Source organism: Physella acuta, unplaced genomic scaffold (genome assembly GCF_028476545.2).
Source record: "Physella acuta isolate Inbredline_101_S28 unplaced genomic scaffold, ASM2847654v3 ptg000627l, whole genome shotgun sequence".
Lineage (NCBI taxonomy): Eukaryota > Metazoa > Mollusca > Gastropoda > Physidae > Physella > Physella acuta.
Genome location: NW_026732146.1, coordinates 202,445 through 223,065, shown reverse-complemented (window position 1 = coordinate 223,065; position 20,621 = coordinate 202,445). Strand labels below are relative to the sequence as shown.

The following is a 20,621-nucleotide window of genomic DNA, read 5'->3' as shown; positions in this document are numbered from 1 at the left end:
TAGATCAAATGACAGTTAAAGCGTTATAAAATAACCGAGGAATATCACAGAGAAATTGACGGATCTAGATATAATGACAGTTAAATGTATTATATGATGACATAAACAAATATCATAGCGAAAGTGACGAAACTAGATCAAATGACACTAAATGTAGAGTAACCCAGAAGTATATTCTAGAGAAAGTAAAGAATCTAGCGAAAAGTCAGTTTATGTCGTATAAAATGACCAAGAGGAAAATAATGAGGAAAAAAATTGGACGTTCATATTAAAGTGTATGAGCTAGCTGTGAAATTTATATACCCAAGCCCCCCCCCCCCCCTCCCCATCTTTAACATACTTACATTTGCATGCATATACTACAGTAGTACGGACGTGTTTTCTTCACAATGGGTAAGACGAAGTAGAGGAATCCCATGAAGCCAAACACAAGCCAGATGGCCAGCGGTAGAACTATCAGTAGAGCCACGAGTGATATGACCAAACCTATGACCCATCTGGAAATATTACAAACATTAAACACTGCAAACCATTCATCTTATAAGTTATTCTCCTTGTTTTGAGCGGACCTTTACAACCACTACACACGTTTTAAACATGCAATCTAGTCTTAGTTATTAGAAGCACCCGAGTTTAAAACTAGTTGTTGAATTAGATAGGTTTTTTCCTCTTTTTTTCGGCGTTAACATAGTATGTATTACAGACATTTAATTTAATGTCTGTATAGTGAAATTTATCATAAATAAAAGATTTGCAGGTGCCACAAAAAGCAGAAACTATTGTGGAATTCGTTCCTACTTATGTTTAAAAGAAGGGGGGCGGAGTGGTCTAGCAGTTAATGTCAGTAGGCCGTCTCTGAGTCCACCCAGCTCTAATGGGTACCTAACTCACGTTAGGGAAAGTAAAGGCGGCTGGGCATAGTACTGACCACATTAGCTCCTCATATGCCGAGATCACAGAAACAAGTGAACTCACTTCACTTGCCCTATAGACCATCAGGTATGAAAGGGAAATTTACTTACTTTACTTATGTTAAAAAACGTATTTTTATTGAAATTAACATAATCTAGAACAATATAATTATAAACGAAATTTAAAATGTGTACCAGACCAAAAATATTTTTAACACCAAGTCTAATGACTATTTAAATACCTTGTTAACTGGGAGTTAATTTTGTGTGGTTGTATTTTATCTCTTTTCGTTTTACAAATAAAGTACATCAACATTTTAAATTAAACAATTTCGCTTAAATTTATAATTTTAAAATTGACTTTTAACAACAAACCTTTGTTCGTCGTATTCCATGAATTCCTTGGCATAATTTTTCATTCTTGATTTGAGCGACTGAATATCAGTTTGAGACTGAAACTTGAGGCAAAAGCATTTTGTGATTTTAAAAAAAATTGTAGAAAACAAATTGAAATTAATTAGTATTTAATAAGAGCATCACTTAAATTGTTATTGTCATATTTAACGTGGGTATAAAAGAAACTGTCATGTTTAAAAATAAAAAGTTAAGACAAGTACTTGACCTAGTCATCACACACAATACTTACCTTTTTAGCAAGTTCGTCAAAGCGTTTGTAGATTGATGTAACGACACCTGTGTAGTTAGCGACCTTGTTTGATAGATCTGTGGGTAAATATAAAACTCGAGTAAACGATTATAATATGGGACGGAGTGTTAGACCGTCCCTGAGTCTACCCAACTCTGATGGGTACCTAACTCACGTTAGGGAAAGGAAAGGCGGCTGGGCACATAGTTGACCACACTATCTCTTCATATGCCGAGGTCACAGAAACAAGTGAACTCTACTTCACTTGCCCCATAAACAGTCAGGGAAACTAATAATAATAAAACGATTATAATAAGTCTTCTGTGTTCTTATTTTACATAGTAGAGACATTACTCTGATGTAACGACACCCTTGTATTTTGCGATCTTGTTTGATAGATATTGGGTAAACATAAAACTAAAGTAAACGATTATAATAATTCTTCTAACTGCGTTCTTTTATTACACTGTAGAGAGATTACTCTGATAGATCTGTGAACAAACATAAAACTAGAGTATACTAATCCTTCTAAATGTGTTCTTATCTTAGATATCTTGTTTGAAGGATTTGTTGGTAAATATAAAACTCGAGTAAAACGATTATAATAAGTCTACTGTGTTCTTATTTTACATGGTAGAGATATTACTCTAATTGATGTAGCGACACCTTTGTAGTTTGCGATCTTGTTTGATAGATATTGGGTAAACATAAAACTAGAGTAAGATACAAACCTTCATGAATAGATGCCTTAGACAGATATTGAAACTGAGATGGCAGGACAAAGTGCCGAACATAGAACTATGGAGGAAAGCTAGGCAGGAGCCATTGGGTGTGCAAAAAAGAAGGAGGAAGTGGCGCTGGGTGGGTCACACACTGCGAAAGGCTCACCCAAATGTTACACGCCAAGCGCTTGAGTGGAGCCCCCAGGGAAAGCGGAAGAGAGGGCGCCCAAGACAGACCTGGAGGCGGAGTCTTCGTGAAAAACTGAAGTCAACAGGGATGTCTTGGGAGATGACAAAATTAATAGCCGGGGATAGGAAGAAATGGAAGGAAATGGTGTAGGCCCTATGTTCCATAAGGAGCAAAGAGGACTAAGTCAAGTCAAATTAAGTCATAAAACTAAGTAAACGATAATAATAATTATTCTGTGTTCTTGTGTTACATGGTTTAGAGATTAATTGATGTTACGACCCATGTGAAGTTAGCGACCTTGTTAGATAGATCTCTGGGTGAACATAAAACTCGAGTAAACGATTACAGTAATCCTTCTAAATTGTAATGTGTTCTTATGTTACATGGTAGAGAAATTACTCTGTTTAATGTAACGACACACGTAAAGTTAGCCACATTGTTAGATCTGCGCTTAAACATAAAAACACACGTTTTAGCTAGAGTAAACGAATATATTACTAATCCTTCTAGCTGTATTGTTATGTTACATGGTATAGAGATTACGCCAATATTTAGACAAAGATTTTGTTAAATACAGGGGCGTAGCGAGGGGGGGGGGGGGGGGAGCGGGGAGTGCGGACCGCACCGGGTGACACCATTTAGGGGGTGACACCAAGGCAAAAAACTTGAGGGGGGGGGGGGGGGTGCAAATCGAAAATTTGAGGGGGGGGATGCAAATCGAAAATTTTAAAGTTTGTCCCCGGGAAGGGTCGCTACGCCTCTGCGGGGGGGGGGGGGGGGGATGACACCATTAAATGCCGCACCGGGTGACACCCGACCTCGCTACGCCACTGGTTATATACAATACAATGCGGTGGAGTTAAATTTCAGCAAAATAGGAATACACTATGACAGATAAATATAAAGGGGTGTGTCAGTGCCACAGTTCAACAGGTTTGTCATTTCTCAGCTGTATGTAAAAAGGGTTGATCAATTTGTCTTGCTTTGAATCAGTTTTAAATTGACTGTTTATACCAGAGGCGTAGCGACCCTTCCCGGCGCCCGGGGACAAACTTTTCGATTTGCACCCCCCCCCCCCCCGCTCTCAAACTTTCGATTTGCACCCCCCCCCCCCCCTCAAGCTTTTGATTTGCACCACCACCTCTCTTAAATGTTCAATTTGCACCCCCCCTAAACCTTTCAATTTATTTTTTCCAACCCATTTTTGGCGCCCCCTAAAGTCGGCGCCCGGGGACATATGTTCCCCCCCCCCCCCCCCGCCCCCCCCCCCCCCTACGCTACTGGTTGATACATAAACACGAACCTTGTGTTGTCGCTTGGTTTTCCGTCTGCACCCTCTTTGGGATTTCATTCAACTTCTGACTTGACTTAAAATAGAATAGCGCACAATGTTAAATAAAAAAAAACCTATAATAATTATTGTCCTTTAACTAAATGTTAAAAGCCCCTCCCCACTGAAAAACAGTATAAAAATTAGACAGTATTGAAATTTAGATAGCAATACCCTATCTAAACTAAAAAAACCCAAGAAACTACAAGTCTTATTAATTTTTAGACGAGTCTTCAAACGCTTATACTACAATTTTTTTTTAATTCGAACTATTTTAAAATGCTCAGACATGTATTTCACATTAGCGACAGCTACGTTAAATGTTAGTTACAGTTACCCCCCTTTTACATCAATGGCAATAACCAACAGCTACTGGACAATAAGGTCAGTAAAAGTTACCTACATATGACGTCACGTCAATAACATCTACCTGTCAGTTAAGTAACGGCTACCTACCTATAAGTTCAGTAACGGCTACCTGCCTATAAGTTCAGAAACGGCTACCTGCCTATAAGTTCAGTAACGGCTACCTGCCTATAAGTTCAGTAACGGCTACCTGCCTATAAGTTCAGTAACGGCTACCTGCCTATAAGTTCAGTAACGGCTACCTGCCTATAAGTTCAGTAACGGCTACCTGCCTATAAGTTAAGTAACGGCTACCTGCCTATAATTTAAGTAACGGCTACCTGCCTATATGTTAAGTAACGGCTAACTGCCTATAAGTTCAGTAACGGCTACCTGTCTATAAGTAAAGTAACGGCTACCTGCCTATAAGTTCAGTAACGGCTACCTGTCTATAAGTTCAGTAACGGATACCTGCCTATAAGTTTAGTAACAGCATCTTGACTATGAGTTCGGTAACGGCTACCTTCGAATGAGTTTAGTTACGTCTACATTTGTGTGAGTTTCGTAACGGCTATCTGCCTATATGTTCGGTAACGATTTTCTGACAATAAGCTCAGTACCATCTACCTACCTCTAAAGTCATTGCGTAGACACCGCGAGATATCACCCGATTCAGGTATCTGTTCTTTGCAGATTCGTCTGGCAGCTGTTAAAATAAACAAGTAAAAAATCCTGAGGGTTTTTAGTCACTAACGTTGATAAATATTCTTCGACTTGTACTAAAATGTGATTTATTTCATAAATTTGAGTTTTATTTTCAAGTGATTTAAACGACATGCAGCTTCCAAGATAGTCAAAGTATACAAAACAATGCACACCATGTTTTTTTTTTTTTGGTTTAATAATGTTCCTCTATTGCTGCTTCCCCACTCGAACAAGGGTAGGCAGCACCGTAGTATTAGGAACTTATTATTATTTTTATTTTTATTTATTTATTTATTTTTTTGTATTAGGAACTTTTTTTTTTTTTAAAAAAAAAAGATATTAGGAACTTATAAACATAAAAGTAACAACAATCATGATGCTGTATTAACTGTGATTTTCTATAGTTTAGTACGTAGATTTTTGAAAATTATAATTCTATAGGTAATAACGTTTAAAAGCTATTAATACAATATATTTTTTAAGGTAGGTCTTTATTTAATTAATAAGTTACTTTATATGACTAAATTTCTTCAAAACGTAATTGCTTTCACTTAGGTGAAAAAAAAAAACGCGTTAACACAGTACATCAAACACGAAGAAATCGCAACTACTTCATCGAGTTGTCTCCCTTTTTATATTAAATACAGTTATCTTTAAATTAATTTTAATGACGAATACTTAGATGTAAAACTGTATATACATGTATTGTCATGGGAGACGAATTTAACTGTAAAATAGATCGTTGTATTATTGTGTCTTTATTCGAGTTACAAAATTGGTCACTCAAAAGGAACAATAGAGAGATGTCGTGAACCAAGTTATAACGTTCAATCAACATTCGTCTCGCAACACTAATTTCTTTCTTCTTCGGTCTTAATTTTAGTGTTGACATGGATTCCCCCCAAAACAATTAAGTATTACCAGTTAACTATTTATTCGCCATATAGGCCGTTGACTCCGGTTTCAACCTGCTTTTCTTTTTGGGATTTGCTCCCATAGCCTTTGTCCAAACAAGAACAAACTACAAAGAAATAATTTTAATTTAGAGTTTTTATTTAGAGTTGTCTCTCCTAGAAGAGTGGCTGTCCCTAGCTATCGATCCTCATCCAGTGTTTCTTCGTTTCTTCCAGACATTATTCTTGGGGAGCGTGACTTGATATTTTCGGGAGGGGGGGGGGGGGGTTGGGGGGGGGGGTGGACAATATTTTCCGGGGAGGGGGTGGACACTAGTAAAAGTATGTTTTCTATGTAAATTCCATTTCGTTCGAGGGGGGGGGGGGTGGTGGTTGAAGAGATCACTGAAAGCACTGTCCTCATCTGCCCGAGGATTCGAGCTCTAGACTCGTCGATTTATCAACCATGAGCTTTACCGACTCAACCACGCCGATCAATCCCCTCTTTACAAACATAAACGTCAGACAAACAGCATGAGTGGACACGTACCAGTACAGCAGGATTGAACCGGTCCGCGTTAAGGGTGTAGTTGGGGCAAGCCTCACGAAATCGTGGGTCCTGGATTCTATTGATCTCAGCCTGGATAGGCCTGAGGTCTGCCAGAAAAATGGTGGCTTCTCTTATAATTGTCTCTCTACTGGCTACCAAGTCTTCCATCGCTACATTAAGTAGGTAGGCAGCTGCACGATTTATATATATATATATATATATATATATATATATATATATATATATATATATATATATATATATATATATATATATATATATATATATATATATATATTTATTTGTTTATTTATTTATTTATTTATTTATATATATATATATATATATATATATATATATATATATATATATATATATATATATATATATATATATACATATATATATATATATATATATATATATATACATATATATATATATATATATATATATATATATATATATATATATATTGTATATTTGTATTATATATCAATTGGTAAAGTGTGTGTGTCGTCTTCTTCTTCTTCGTTTAGTGTTGAAAGGATTTCCTCCAACACAATTGAGTATAAGTGTCAACTATTGACTCCGATATCAGCCAGAATTTGTTTTCTTGGATTTGCTTCCATAGCTTTTGTCCAAACAAGAACAAACTATTATGCAGCAGTTGTTTGATGTTGTAGTTGTCTCTCCTAGAACTCGGGACTAATCGCGTAAGCAACATCTAGTCTACCGACCCGACCACTCCGACCTCCTATGTGTATATACATAATTATTTATTTATTTTAATGTATCTGTTTATTTATTACTTATGACTCGTTTTTAAATGTGTACCTCAAGAAATTAAAAAAAAAATGAGAGGAAAAAAAACAGAACAATCGTCAACCTGGTAATGAAAATAGTCATAATCATACGTACAATTTTCCAAGGCTATGATGTCGTCGTATAATTTCTGCAATCGCAGCCTGTCCGTGACCTTTTGCTTGACGTCTTCGCCAAGAATACCACCGATATCTACAAAGATGGCAAGTATAGAATCATTGCTGACAATCACGTTGAGGCTTACTCTTATAAGTGCATTTATCCAGTGGCGTAGCGAGGTCGGGTGTCACCCGGTGCGGCACTTAATGGTGGCACCCCCCCCAGAGGCGTAGCGACCCTTCCCGGGGACAAACTTTCAAATTTTCGGTTTCCACACCCCCTCAAACTTTTGATTGCACCCCCCCCCCCCCTCAAACTTTCGATTTGCACCCCCTCCCCTCAAGTTTTCGATTAGCAAACCCCCCCCCCTCAAGTTTTTCTCTATATATTTTGCTATTTTTTGCCTTGGTGTGACCCCCCCCCCCCCCTAAATGGTGTCACCCGGTGCTGTTCGCATCCCCCGCCCCCCCCCCCCCCCCCCTCGCTACGCCTCTGCATTTATCTGGTCAATCAATGCTCTTTAGGCTTGACTGACAATTCATGTATATGACAAAGAAATAGTCTTCGCCATCCGCAAAACCCTATCGGTGTCCATTAAGTTAAAAAATTTACTCCCCTAAAGCATAGTTCGTGAAAGTTTCGATCAGAGGTGTGTACCTCAGTTACAACCTTATTTCTGTACCTCAGTAACGCCTGATGTCAAAATCAATGTTGCGACACAAAATTAACAGACTGCCTCAGTTAAGACATGAGGTATCTACCTCAGTTAATGCATGAGGTATTTACCTCAGTTAAGACATGAGGTATCTACCTCAGTTAATGCATGAGGTATTTACCTCAGTTAAGACATGAGGTACTACCTCAGTTAATGCATGAGGTATTTACCTCAGTTAAGACATGAGGTACTACCTCAGTTAATGCATCAGGTATTTACCTCAGTTAAGACATGAGGTACTACCTCAATTAAGACATGAGGTATGTACCTCAGATAAGATATGAGGTATTTACCTCAGTTAAGACATGAGGTATTTACCTCAGTTAAGACATGACGTGTGTACCTCAATTAAGCCATGAGGTGTACTTCAGTTTATACATGAGGTATGTACCTTAGTTAAGATATGAGCTATGTTCCTCAGTTAAAATATAACGTTCGTACCTCAGTTAAGATATAATGTACGTACCTCAGTTAAGACAAGGTAAGTTGTTTTTTTACCTGAGTTAAGATTTAAATTCAGTACTGCATTTAAGAGATAATGCATATCCCTCAAGTACTTCACTGATTATGACTTTTAAGTCAGTAATAGTGTTTTTCGCTTGATTTATTTTTCCTATAACATACCCCACATGCGTTGGAATGTAGGAATGGAAATATTAATCAGAACAAACCTAAACAAAACAAGTATATCTTATTTAATCTGTTGTCTTAAAGCTTCAAAAAAGTCAAATTTAGCTTAATCTAACACACAAGTATATCTTACTCTATGGTTAGTAGTTTCACAAAACGTCAAAATTAGCTTAATCTCACACACAAGTATATCTTACTCTATGGTTAGTAGTTTCACAAAACGTCAAAATTAGCTTAATCTCACACAAGTATATCTTACTCTATGGTCAGTAGTTTCACAAAACGTCATATTTAGCTTAATCTAACACACACGTATATCTTACTCTTAGGTCAATAGTTTCACAGAACGTCAAATTTAGCTTAATCTCACACACAAGTATATCTTACTCTATGGTCACTAGTTTCACGAATTGTCAAATTTAGCTTAATCTAACACACAAGTATATCGTACTCTATGGTTAGTAGTTTCACAAAACGTCAAATTTAGCTTAATCTCACACACATGTATATCTTACTCTATAGTCAGTAGTTTCACAAAACGTCAAATTTAGCTTAATCTAACACATAAGTATATCTTACTCTTAGGTCAGTAGTTTCACAAAACGTCAAATTTAGCTTAATCTCACACACAAGTATATCTTACTCTTAGGTCAGTAGTTTCACAAAACGTCAAATTCAACTTAATCTCACACACAAGTATATCTTACTCTATGGTTAGTAGTTTCACAGAACGTCAAATTTAGCTTAACCTTACACACAAATATATCTTACTCTGCAGGTCCCGGTTCAACACAGTCCTTGAGAATGTGAAGTCTTTGTTGACTAGCTGATCAGCTTGCTGAAAGGATAAAATAAAACTTTAAAACTTATAGGCCTCTACAGTGTATTTAGACAACCGTACCGAGGACATCTGATGTAAGCATGGGCGATGGTATCTAGAGATATCCTAAGTGAATGAATTGAACAGCTGTATACAAACACAGTGGATGGATAGCGTAGTTCTATACACACGTAACGGATGGATAGAGTAGTTCTATACAAACACAGCGGATTACTTGAATAGTTTTAGACAAACACAGCGGATTACTTGAGTAGTTCTATACAAACGTAGAGGATTACTTGAGTAGTTCTATACAAACGTAGCGGATTACTTGAGTAGTTATATACAAACACAGCGGATTACTTGAGTAGTTATATACAAACACAGCGGATTACTTGAGTAGTTCTAAACTAAAACAACGGATTACGAGAGTAATTCTATACAAACACAGCTGATTACTTGAGTAGTTCTATACAAACACAACGGATTACTAGAGTAGTTCTATATAAACGTCGCGGATGGATTAATTAGTTCTATACAAACACAACGCATTACTAGAGTAGTTCTGAGCAAACGTAGAAATAGGCTAGAGTAGTTCTATACATACACAGCGGATTACTTAAGTAGCTCTATACAAACATGGCTTTAGACTAGGGCAGAGCTAGTTTCCTTGACCCAACCCTCAAAATGTAAATTGATATTTTCGATTACTGTTTCTTACTAGCAGTGTTTTGTTTTTGTTAAATATAGATTTGAATACCCTCACATTTTAAATTTACTGAAGTAATGGAATGATGTGATAATTATTTTTTTAAATAAATCAATATATACTAACTTTTAAAAGCAATTGTATTTTAAAATAAGATTTCTTTTATTTAATAATGAGAGCGATATTATTGAAATTAACCTAGACCTTAGAGATTATGACAGACACAGAGAAGCTTACGTCAACGGACGATCTGATGTATGTTGTGACGTCATCCAGAAGCTCGAAGTCGCTGGTTCCAAGTTCGTGAATGGAATCCCTGAGATGTTCGTTGGAGGCGAACATGAGGCAGATTCCCACACTGTTCAGATAAGGGATGGAATCTTAGGTAGGATGTGTGTGGGTGGTGATGTAATATTTACAGAGTTCATGGGGATCGTGTAATATTTACAGAGTTTATGGAGATCGTAGTTTGATTAAGTGCCTAATGATTAAAAGAAAATAAACGATGATCTTAAGTACTGATATTTTGTTTTTAAAATTGATAGAATGCCATATAATTTTAACACGACTACCGAGATTACAACACCAACACAGATATTACAACACAATCACAGAGATTACAACACCATCACATAGATTTTTATTACTTAATTATTCATAATTGTATATCATAATTCAGTAAATGTATTATTTCTTTTTAATTTGTTTAAGAGAGATATTTTTAATTGCTAAAATGTACCACCATTCAATTAAAAAATAAATTATATATATATATATATATATATATATATATATATACAAACATATATATATATACATATCTATAATATAAGCGGGCTGAGCGTGTCCTTCCTTCCTTCCGTCCGTCATCGCTATAGATTTTGGGACTATAAAAGTAAACTGCGCACCACGCTGTGCTTTTCAGTGCACCGCAGTGTCTTATTATAAGTGTTAGAGTAGGGTTTGTTTATATAGCGGCATAGAGCTATTTTATAATTGCCACGGTTTTTACTCTTTCGCATAACGTCAAGAAAATATTAAATACACGCAAACTGCTAAAACGTATTAAAAAGATTAATGTCAAATATCATTTTAGTTTATATTCCTAGAAAAAATGGATACATTTCCATAAAAGTAGGTCGAAAAAGCTAATTAATTCCACTTTTTTTTGTGGTAATTGTTTCAAGGGAGGTAATTTGAAAATATATTTAACTCAACAATAATTTAAGTTAATCTTTTTTTTATTACTACCGCATTGATTAGTCTATGTTAAGGTTCATAATTAAAAGAGAAAAATGTTAAGATTATTTATATTATTTTCTAATTAGTCTATGATTTCTCAAAATCACTATTTTTTGTTTTTGTTTTTTGGTGCTAACAGATGGTGAAATTTTATAATTATAATATAGAGAATGGTGGAAAGACTCTCTCTGGGCGCGGACGCCTGGGAAAAGCGTGATTTTCGGTGGTAATTCTAATTACATTGCCAATGTGTTTTCTTAGAACCATAAAAGTAAACACCACTTGCCGTACATTCATTTGCATCGCATTGTTTTATTGTAAGTTATGGAGTAGAATCTATTTATGTGACCTAAATAAAGGCTCTCTTTGGGCGCGGACGCCTAAAAAGCGTGTTGTTTGGTGGTGATTCTAATGTTGTGGTTGTGTTGTTTTTTTTTTTGGTTGTGTTGTGGTTGTGTTGTGGTTGTATTGTGGTTGTTTTTTGGTTGTGTTGTGGCTGTGTTGTGGTTGTGTTTTTGTTGTGGTTGTGTTTTTGTTGTGGTTGTGTTGTAGTTGTGTTGTGTTGTGTTGTGTTTGTGTTGTGGTTGTGTTGTGGTTGTGTTGTGGTTGTGTTGTGGTTGTGTTGTGTTTGTGGTTGTGTTTTTTGTGTTTGTGTTGTTTTTGTTTGTTTTGTTCTGTTCCAAAGTTGGTACATTTAAAAAAGATTTACCGTGGCGGAGCACGGGATGCAGCTAGTCTATAATATAATCGGGCTGAGCGTGTCCTTCCTTCCGTCCGTCATCGCTATAGATTTTGGGACTATAAAAGTAAGCTACGCTCCAAGCTGTGCTTTTCAGTGCACCGCAGTGTCTTATTACAAGTAAAAGAGTAGGGTTTGTTTATATAGCGGCATAGAGCTATTTTATAATTTCCACTGTTTGTACAATTTTGCATAACTTAAAGAAAATATTAAATATACACACACGGCTAAAACATATTAAAAGTATCAATGTCAAATATCATTTTCGTTTATATTCCCAGAAAAAAATGGATACATTTCAATAACATAATAACAGTACGGTAGAAAAATCAAATTAATATAACTCTTTTTTTCTAATTTTGACAAAAGAGGTAATTTAAAAATACATTAAACTCACGCTAATAAAAAATGTGAATGCAAATATACGTTCGTCATAGAAGGAATTAGTGTTGCAATAATATAATTAGCAAAATGTGAATGCAAATTATGTGGATGTGTAAGAGGAAATTATTGTTAGAAAATTATAATTAGCATGGATTGATAAAAGGCAATCTTTTATTTATTTTATTCACTGAATGTAGGCCCTTCTGTTTATTACTTATAATTTTTAATCAACTATTCAGCACTATTATAGACGCGTCATCACGTTCATTAGGTGCGCAATGGTTTTAGTTATGAAACTCTATTGTAAATTTTTAAAATTTAAAGTACTGGAAAAAAAATGCGTGAATGGATAAAGTGAAATATTGTAGGTAAAACACGGATATTTTAAATACTGCCTATTATTTATACTGTTTACTAATTATTATTCTATCTTTCGGTTTGAGGACAAGCTGGGGGTTTTATAGGAGAGGCGTAGCGAGGGGAGGGCATATGTCCCCGGGTGCCGACCTTAGGGGGCGCAAAATTGGGTTGGAAAAAATTTGCGAGGGGGGGGGGGTGGAAATCGAAAGTTTTAGGGCGGGGGGGGGGGGGGACAGGGGTGCAAATCGAAAGTTTGAGGGGGGTGCAAATCACCGGAAAGGGCGCGATTTGGCGCTACGGGCTAGACTGTGAGCAATATGCCTTTATGATTGCATTTAAATTGTGTTTATGTTATGAGTGTTGTGTTTGTTTTTTCGTTTTTTTTTTTTTTTTTTTTTTTTTTTTTTTTTTGCGTTCGTTTGTGTTGTGTTTAGTTTTGTTCTGTTCCCAAGTTGGTACATTTAAAAAAGATTTACCGTGGCGGAGCACGGGATGCAGCTAGTATATATCTATAATATAAGCGGGCAAGTAGTGTGTCAGTCCTTCCTTCCTTCCTTCCGTCATCGCTATATATTTTGGGACTATAAAAGTAAACATTCGCACCATGCTGTGCTTTTCAGTGCACCGCAGTGTCTTATTATAAGTAATAGAGTAGGGTTTGTTTATATAGCGGCATAGAGCTATTTTAAAATTGCCACGGTTTTTACTCTTTCGCATAACGTCAAGAAAATATTAAATACACGCACATTGCTAAAACATATTAAAAGGCTCAATGTCAAATATCATTTTCGTTTATATTCCTAGAAAAAGTGGATACATTTTAATAACATAATAACAGCAGGGTAGAAAAATCAAATTAATTTAACTCTTTTCTAATTTTGACAAAGGAGGTAATTTAAAAATACATTAAACTCACGCTAATAAAAAATGTGAATGCAAATATACGTTCGTCATAGAAGGAATTAGTGTTGCAATAATATAATTAGCAAAATGTGAATGCAAATTATTCGGATGTGTAAGAGGAAATTATTGTTAGAAAATTATAATTAGCATGGATTGATAAAAGGCAATCTTTTATTTATTTTATTCACTGAATGTAGGCCCTACTGTTTATTACTTATAATTTTAAATCAACTATTCAGCACTATTATAGACGCGTCATCACGTTCATTAGGTGCGCAATGGTTTTAGTTATGAAACTATTGTACATTTTTTAAAATTTAAAGTACTGGAAAAAAATGCGTTATACTGTATTATTTATACTGTTTTCTAATTATTATTCTATCTTTCGGGTTTTATAGGAGAGGCGTAGCGAGGGGGGGGGGGGAGGAATATGTCCCCGGGTGCCGACCTTAGGGGGCGCCAAAGTGGGTTGGAAAAAATGTACGAGGGGGGGGTGGTGGAAATCGAAAGTTTTAGGGAGGGGGGGGGGGAGGGGTGCAAATCGAAAGTTTAAGGGGGGTGCAAATCACCGGAAAGGGCGCGATTTGGCGCTACGGGCTAGACTGTGAACAATATGCCTGTATGATTGCATTTAAATTGTGTCTATGTTATGAGTGTTGTGTTTGTTTTTTCGTTTTTTTTTTTGTTTTTTTTTTTTTTTGCGTTCGTTTGTGTTGTGTTTAGTTTTGTTCTGTTCCCAAGTTGGTACATTTAAAAAAGATTTACCGTGGCGGAGCACGGGATGTAGCTAGTATATATATATATATATATATATATATATATATATATATATATATATATATATATATATATATATATATATATATATGTAACACTCACTCAGTGGGGATGCTTTTACCCACTGAGGTGTTGTGGTTAAGACGGGTTGACCCTGAGATTAAGTACACACTGACACCGACAGTTGTTGTCAAGTACTTTATTTACAGCATCGAGCAATGACGGCGATGCATAACACAGTAGTACGACGAGAAAAAATGCTGAAGCAACAAGAAACCAAGAAAACAAACTGTAACCAAAAAGAACACTGTAGCCCTTCATTAGGTCTACATCTTGGTCACCGTGTCCACAGACAGCAGCCTTGCGTGTCTGACACGGCTAGGCGTGAAACTACCCACAGTCCCATGTCACTTGACATGGGAGACAGGTATCATCGCTCACAAGAGCATGAAAAAATGAACTACGTCAACAGGGCCACGGCTCCACATACGTTTATATACGTTTATATCCCCACACATTATCCACCTACCGTTACACACTTAACACATACCAATTGCGCTTTCTTTTCTACCTATTACAACTATCGGAACATTGAATTTCAATTAAGTTTTCAATACAGTAGTATGCTATTTAAAAACACACTTAGTATGTGTCATGTGATTATATATATATATATATATATATATATATATATATATATATATATATATATATATATATATATATATAAATATTAATATATATATATACATATATATATATATATATATATATATATATATATATATATATATATATATATATATATATATATATATATATATATATATAACGAATGGTTATAAACGGTTCCCTTTAGCCTCAAAATATACTTGCTAACGAAAGAAAATGAAACCCCATTACCAATAATTTGTACTTACAGGGCAAAGATGATCAAGACGGCAAGCACAATCAGCGTGACGTACAGGCAGCACTTTTTCCTGTAGACGCCCTCTCGTGGTGACTTTGGCTCCGGCTTCTTACAGCAACAGCAGCAGTAGATGTAGATACAGCAGCCGAGGCAGACGATGGGGAAGATGATCACTAGCACCACGCCAAACAACACGGTGATGAAGTAGCCGATGTACGTGTCTAGCAGCTGATCAGGGGATGAAATAAAACAACATGTTGTAGTTAAATTACTTGTTAGTTAACTGTTGACTAGTTAAGGTTTAAATTAAACTTTTCTTTAATCTATTCACATAACAAATGTGAGGTAATGATGGTATGTTTGTGTTGGGTTCCTACATTAGCGAAGAAGATATTAAAAGTAAGATTCCCTTTTCTAACCTATTTACCTATAGTGCAGATGTAGTATAGTTCATAATATGTCTCTAGACCAGAGTTTCTTCCAGACATATCTTGGGGGGGGGGGGGGGAGGGCTCAGCCCGATTAAAGTCTACCGCACTTCCCCCGAACGAAATATAGAAAATATATATTTTTAACAGTGTCCGCCCCCCCCCCCCCCCCCATCGGAAAATTTAGTCATCCCCCACCTCACACCTCTTGAAAATATCAAGTGCCCTCCTCCGGAGAAAAAAGTCTGAAAGAAACACTGTTCTTGACCACAGCATGTGAGGGGATAATGTGGTCAGCACTATGCCCAGCCGACTTTACTTTCCCTTACAGACTCGAGTCCTGACAGATATCCGAGAGCTCGGAGTTAAGGGTCAAGCTCTCTACTGCTGGACATCAAGGTCTCATATAGAAGATATCAGCATCACTGGATTGTGAACTTGTTTTTATTTCGATGTTATTTAAGAGCGTGGTAAAAGAACATATATATAGACTGGTATGAAATGATCCGACCACTACTCTAGCGTGTATAAAGGGCAGCTAGATGTGAGTTGTTATACCAAGGATATAGCTAACAGCATGATAAATAATACTCGTATGTATTTATTGTATGCTGTATGAATCTACTGGTGTGACGTATGATAAACGTATGTAGAGGTTTGCTGTATGGAGCTGTATGCTTGTGTCTCATGAGATACAGGTGTAGATGTATGCTGTATGGTGCTGTATATGTCTCATGAGATACAGGTGTAGATGTATGCTTTATGGTGCTGTATAAGTGTCTCATGAGATACAGGTGTAGATGTGTGCTGTATGGTGCTGTAGATGTGTCTCATGAGATACAGGTGTAGATGTATGCTGTATGGTGCTGTAGATGTCTCATGAGATACAGGTGTAGATGTATGCTGTATTGTGATGTAGATGTCTCATGGGATACAGGTGTAGATGTATGCTGTATTGTGATGTAGATGTCTCAAGAGATACAGGTGTAGATGTATGCTGTATTGTGATGTAGATGTCTCATGAGATACAGGTGTAGATGTATGCTGTATTGTGATGTAGATGTCTCATGAGATACAGGTGTAGATGTATGCTGTATTGTGATGTAGATGTCTCATGAGATACAGGTGTAGATGTATGCTGTATTGTGATGTAGATGTCTCATGAGATACAGGTGTAGATGTATGCTGTATTGTGATGTAGATGTCTCATGAGATACAGGTGTAGATGTATGCTGTATTGTGATGTAGATGTCTCATGAGATACAGGTGTAGATGTATGCTGTATTGGGCTGTATATGTCTCATGAGATACAGGTGTAGATGTATGCTGTATGGTGCTGTAGGTGTGTCTCATGAGATACAGGTGTAGATGTATGCTGTATAGTGCTGTGTGTGTGATGATATACAGGTGTATGTGTATGATGTATGGTGCTGTAGGTGTGTCTCATGAGATACAGGTGTAGATGTATGCTGTATAGTGCTGTGTGTGTGATGATATACAGGTGTAGGTGTATGATGTATGGTGCTGTAGGTGTGTCTCATGAGATACAGGTGTAGAAGTATGCTGTATGGTGCTGTAGATGTCTCATGGGATGCAGGTGTAGATGTATGCTTTATGGTGCTGTATAAGTGTCTCATGAGATACAGGTGTAGATGTGTGCTGTATGGTGCTGTAGATGTCTCATGGGATACAGGTGTAGATGTATGCTTTATGGTGCTGTAGATGTGTAGATGTATGCTGTATACAAAACAAGCATGGAGGTCAATACGTTGTTTAGACGTTTCAAACGTGACACATCTTACCTTTTTCCAATCCTCTTCATATTCGACAGTTCCGTTTAGTGTTTTATTTAACAATTCTAGTGATAAAATAAATCTACAGTACAGCGTATAAGCATATTATGAAGCACAACATGCATTTGTATATGTATAATATATATATATATATATATATATATATATATATATATATATATATATATATATATATATATATATTTAGGATTATGTATTTACTTGTTTGTGGTTATAAGCGCCATGTTACTTTCTTGACATATAACCAGTTGTTAATATTTTCTGGCTCTTTATTAATTAACATTTGGAAATCAAAGCACCACGCTATAATGTTTCAATTTTATTTTCCTTTAGTCGTCTTTCGCCTTGTTTACACGTGTGGTCTACACATGGTGTATAATTTTACTTACATGTTTGGTATATATACTTTGCATATGGTGAACTATTTTATTTTGAATGTATTTGTTACGTTCTATTATACATCCATACCAAATGGAAAGTCTACTAAAAGTAAACTGTTTTAAGCTGAATGTATTATTTACTTTCTTCTTCTCATGCTACCATATGGAAACTCTAAGAAAACTTTTATTTTGAAAGTTTAGTTTCCATTCTGCTACGCATACATACTATATGGAAACCCTAATCTAAGTACATTTTTTAAAAAGTATTGTTTACAATATGTTATATATACCATATGGAAACTCGAAGTAAACTCTTTAATTTTGAAATTATTTTTTTACTGTATGCTAAACATACTTACCATAAGGAAACTTTAAGAAAACTTTTATTTTGAAAGTTTAGTTTTTATTCTGCTACGCATACATACTATATAGAAACTCTAATCTAAGTACATTTTTTTTAAATTTTGAAAGTATTGTTTACAATATAATTTTTAAACCATAAGGAAACTCTAAGTAAACTCTTTAGTTGGTCGAGTCGGTAAAGCTCATGGTTGCTAAACCGAAAAGTCTCGAGTTCGAACCCTCTTCTAGCAGAGACAACTCCAAAATCAAACAACTGCTGCCTTGTAGTTTGTCCTTGGTTGGACAAAGGCTATGGAAGCAAATCCAAAAAGAAAAGCAGGTTGAAATAGGAGTCAATGGCCTCAATGGCGCATAACCAGTTGACACGTAATCCTTAATTGTGATGGAAGCATGGTCGAGTCGGCAAAGCTCATGTTTGATGAATTCGAAAAAAAATTCTCGAGTTCAAACCCTCTGGCAGATAAGGCTCGATCCCTCCCAACACTAAAGATTAAGAACGAAGAAGAAGAAGAAAGTTGTTTTTACATACCATATGGAAACTCTCCTTCCATGGAGGCCTTGGCGATACCGTATGCAAGTTTGTAGTACGGTCCAATGGCGCCAACGTCCGATTCTCCATGGGCCTTGTAGGTTGATGTATCAGATATCTTCCTAAAGTGGACGTCACTTTTGTTGTCCGCGCGGTTCCCTGACTCGTCCTTCACCTCTTGCAGCTGCGGCGGGTTCTGAAGGTCGTGGGTCTGGGGTGTGCTCGCATGGATGAACCAGGCCAAGATGAGCAATGCGCGTAGGTGAGCCATTGGTGGGGGTGAGCGGGATGGTACGATAAGCGTGAGTAAAAAAGAATGATCTAGATGCACTAATCGGAATCACGCGCGGGTATGCACGTGAAAGCAAATAGTGGCATTCTCGCAGCACGTTCGAACCTGTTGGAAGGGGTGTAGAAAACAGACTGGTCATAAATAAACGATCACGATTTTAAACTATTATTATTATCATGATAATAAACTATGTAAGCATTGGGGTATTTGAATAACACCAAGGGTTTGTTGCATGAATTTGGTTCCAAAATGCGTGTATGTGGGGGAGGGGTTATGTATTTAAATTCTAGTTTAGTTCAATATTTTTTAAAATTTCATCCTAACGGGACGTGGTGGAGATTTGCTGAAAAAAAAATACACTTATGACACTCTTTTTTAATAAAAATACCTCTTTAATGATTGATTTGATCAAGCCCTCCTCCCAACCCCCCCCCCCCCCCATCCTTAATTCCAGTTTAATGTATGTTACGCACTGTTGTTGAAAAATTAGGCATGATGTCTGGTAACATAGACGCGATAGTTCAACAATAGCTTGTTGTAATCTATTTTACTGAATTTTTTTTATTCCGTTAAACCCATTTATTTTGTATTTAAGCATAAAAGATAAAGCATAAAGCTAGATACGACTAAAAATCTCTCAACTTTCATTTAGTACTGACCCTAATCTTGACCCTGACTTAACCAAAAGGTTATTGGTATTAATAAACAAGATCAAATTACGAAAAGACTTTATTTCATTTCGGCTAACACTCTTTAACTTCAGTAGGATCTAGAAGAGTAACTGTATAGTGTAGTCGGGAAACCAAAGGAGGGTCAGATTTATGACTTTGGTATAAGTTAATATTAGTATACACTTTTAGCGTTTTTGTAACGACTGAATAATGAGTGGCAGAAAAGATACGCCCATGTAGTAATCATCTGCATTGCTTGCTATCATAGAAGTAATCTGTATTTGTTTTGTTTTTTGTTTCATATGGTTGTTAGATCTATATCCGTCATCAAATTATACTTTTTCTGTTTTACTAGTTTTCCGTTTACTAATTCGCCCTATAAAACTAAACTAGATAGAAAATATATGTAATATAGTATAGGACACATAACAAAAGTGTGTACCTTTCAAAATCCATTCTAGTGAATTTACAACCTTCAAATGATTGATAACAATAGACAGTGTTATTGGGAAGACATGTTTACTATGTTCGATTTCCTTTGACTTGTCTGCATCCGTTTCGTCTATTGTTCATCACAAGTTAGCATTGATGAGGGTGCGAATCGGGTTTTCCCCCTAATGTGCAAGACAATGTCCACTAAAATATCGCGGTAGCATGCGTAGATATTGTAGGCGACTTTGCGCGTTTTATGTACTCTGTAATGCCGGGATATTCGTGTAATGGTATGGTAACTAATTGA

The 20,621-nt window shown here is 36.2% G+C and overlaps 1 protein-coding gene across 1 annotated transcript in view; it reads right to left on the bottom strand.

Annotated features, from left to right (window-relative positions):
• Nucleotides 1–20,420, bottom strand: part of LOC131948158 (prominin-1-like) — a 29,128-nt gene extending 8,708 nt beyond the window's left edge. Inside the window, exons 1-13 of the mRNA XM_059309690.1 lie at nucleotides 20,325–20,420; nucleotides 18,920–19,316; nucleotides 17,636–17,691; nucleotides 15,416–15,633; nucleotides 10,328–10,448; nucleotides 9,333–9,399; nucleotides 7,214–7,309; nucleotides 6,293–6,483; nucleotides 4,776–4,850; nucleotides 3,773–3,836; nucleotides 1,558–1,634; nucleotides 1,287–1,369; nucleotides 345–497 (exon numbers count right to left, since the gene is read on the bottom strand). Of these exons, the coding sequence (XP_059165673.1) occupies nucleotides 345–497; nucleotides 1,287–1,369; nucleotides 1,558–1,634; nucleotides 3,773–3,836; nucleotides 4,776–4,850; nucleotides 6,293–6,483; nucleotides 7,214–7,309; nucleotides 9,333–9,399; nucleotides 10,328–10,448; nucleotides 15,416–15,633; nucleotides 17,636–17,691; nucleotides 18,920–19,190 (1,472 nt within the window). The 5' untranslated portion in view covers nucleotides 19,191–19,316; nucleotides 20,325–20,420. The remainder of the gene's footprint in view (nucleotides 1–344; nucleotides 498–1,286; nucleotides 1,370–1,557; nucleotides 1,635–3,772; nucleotides 3,837–4,775; nucleotides 4,851–6,292; nucleotides 6,484–7,213; nucleotides 7,310–9,332; nucleotides 9,400–10,327; nucleotides 10,449–15,415; nucleotides 15,634–17,635; nucleotides 17,692–18,919; nucleotides 19,317–20,324) is intronic.
• Nucleotides 20,421–20,621: the final 201 nt, after the last annotated feature.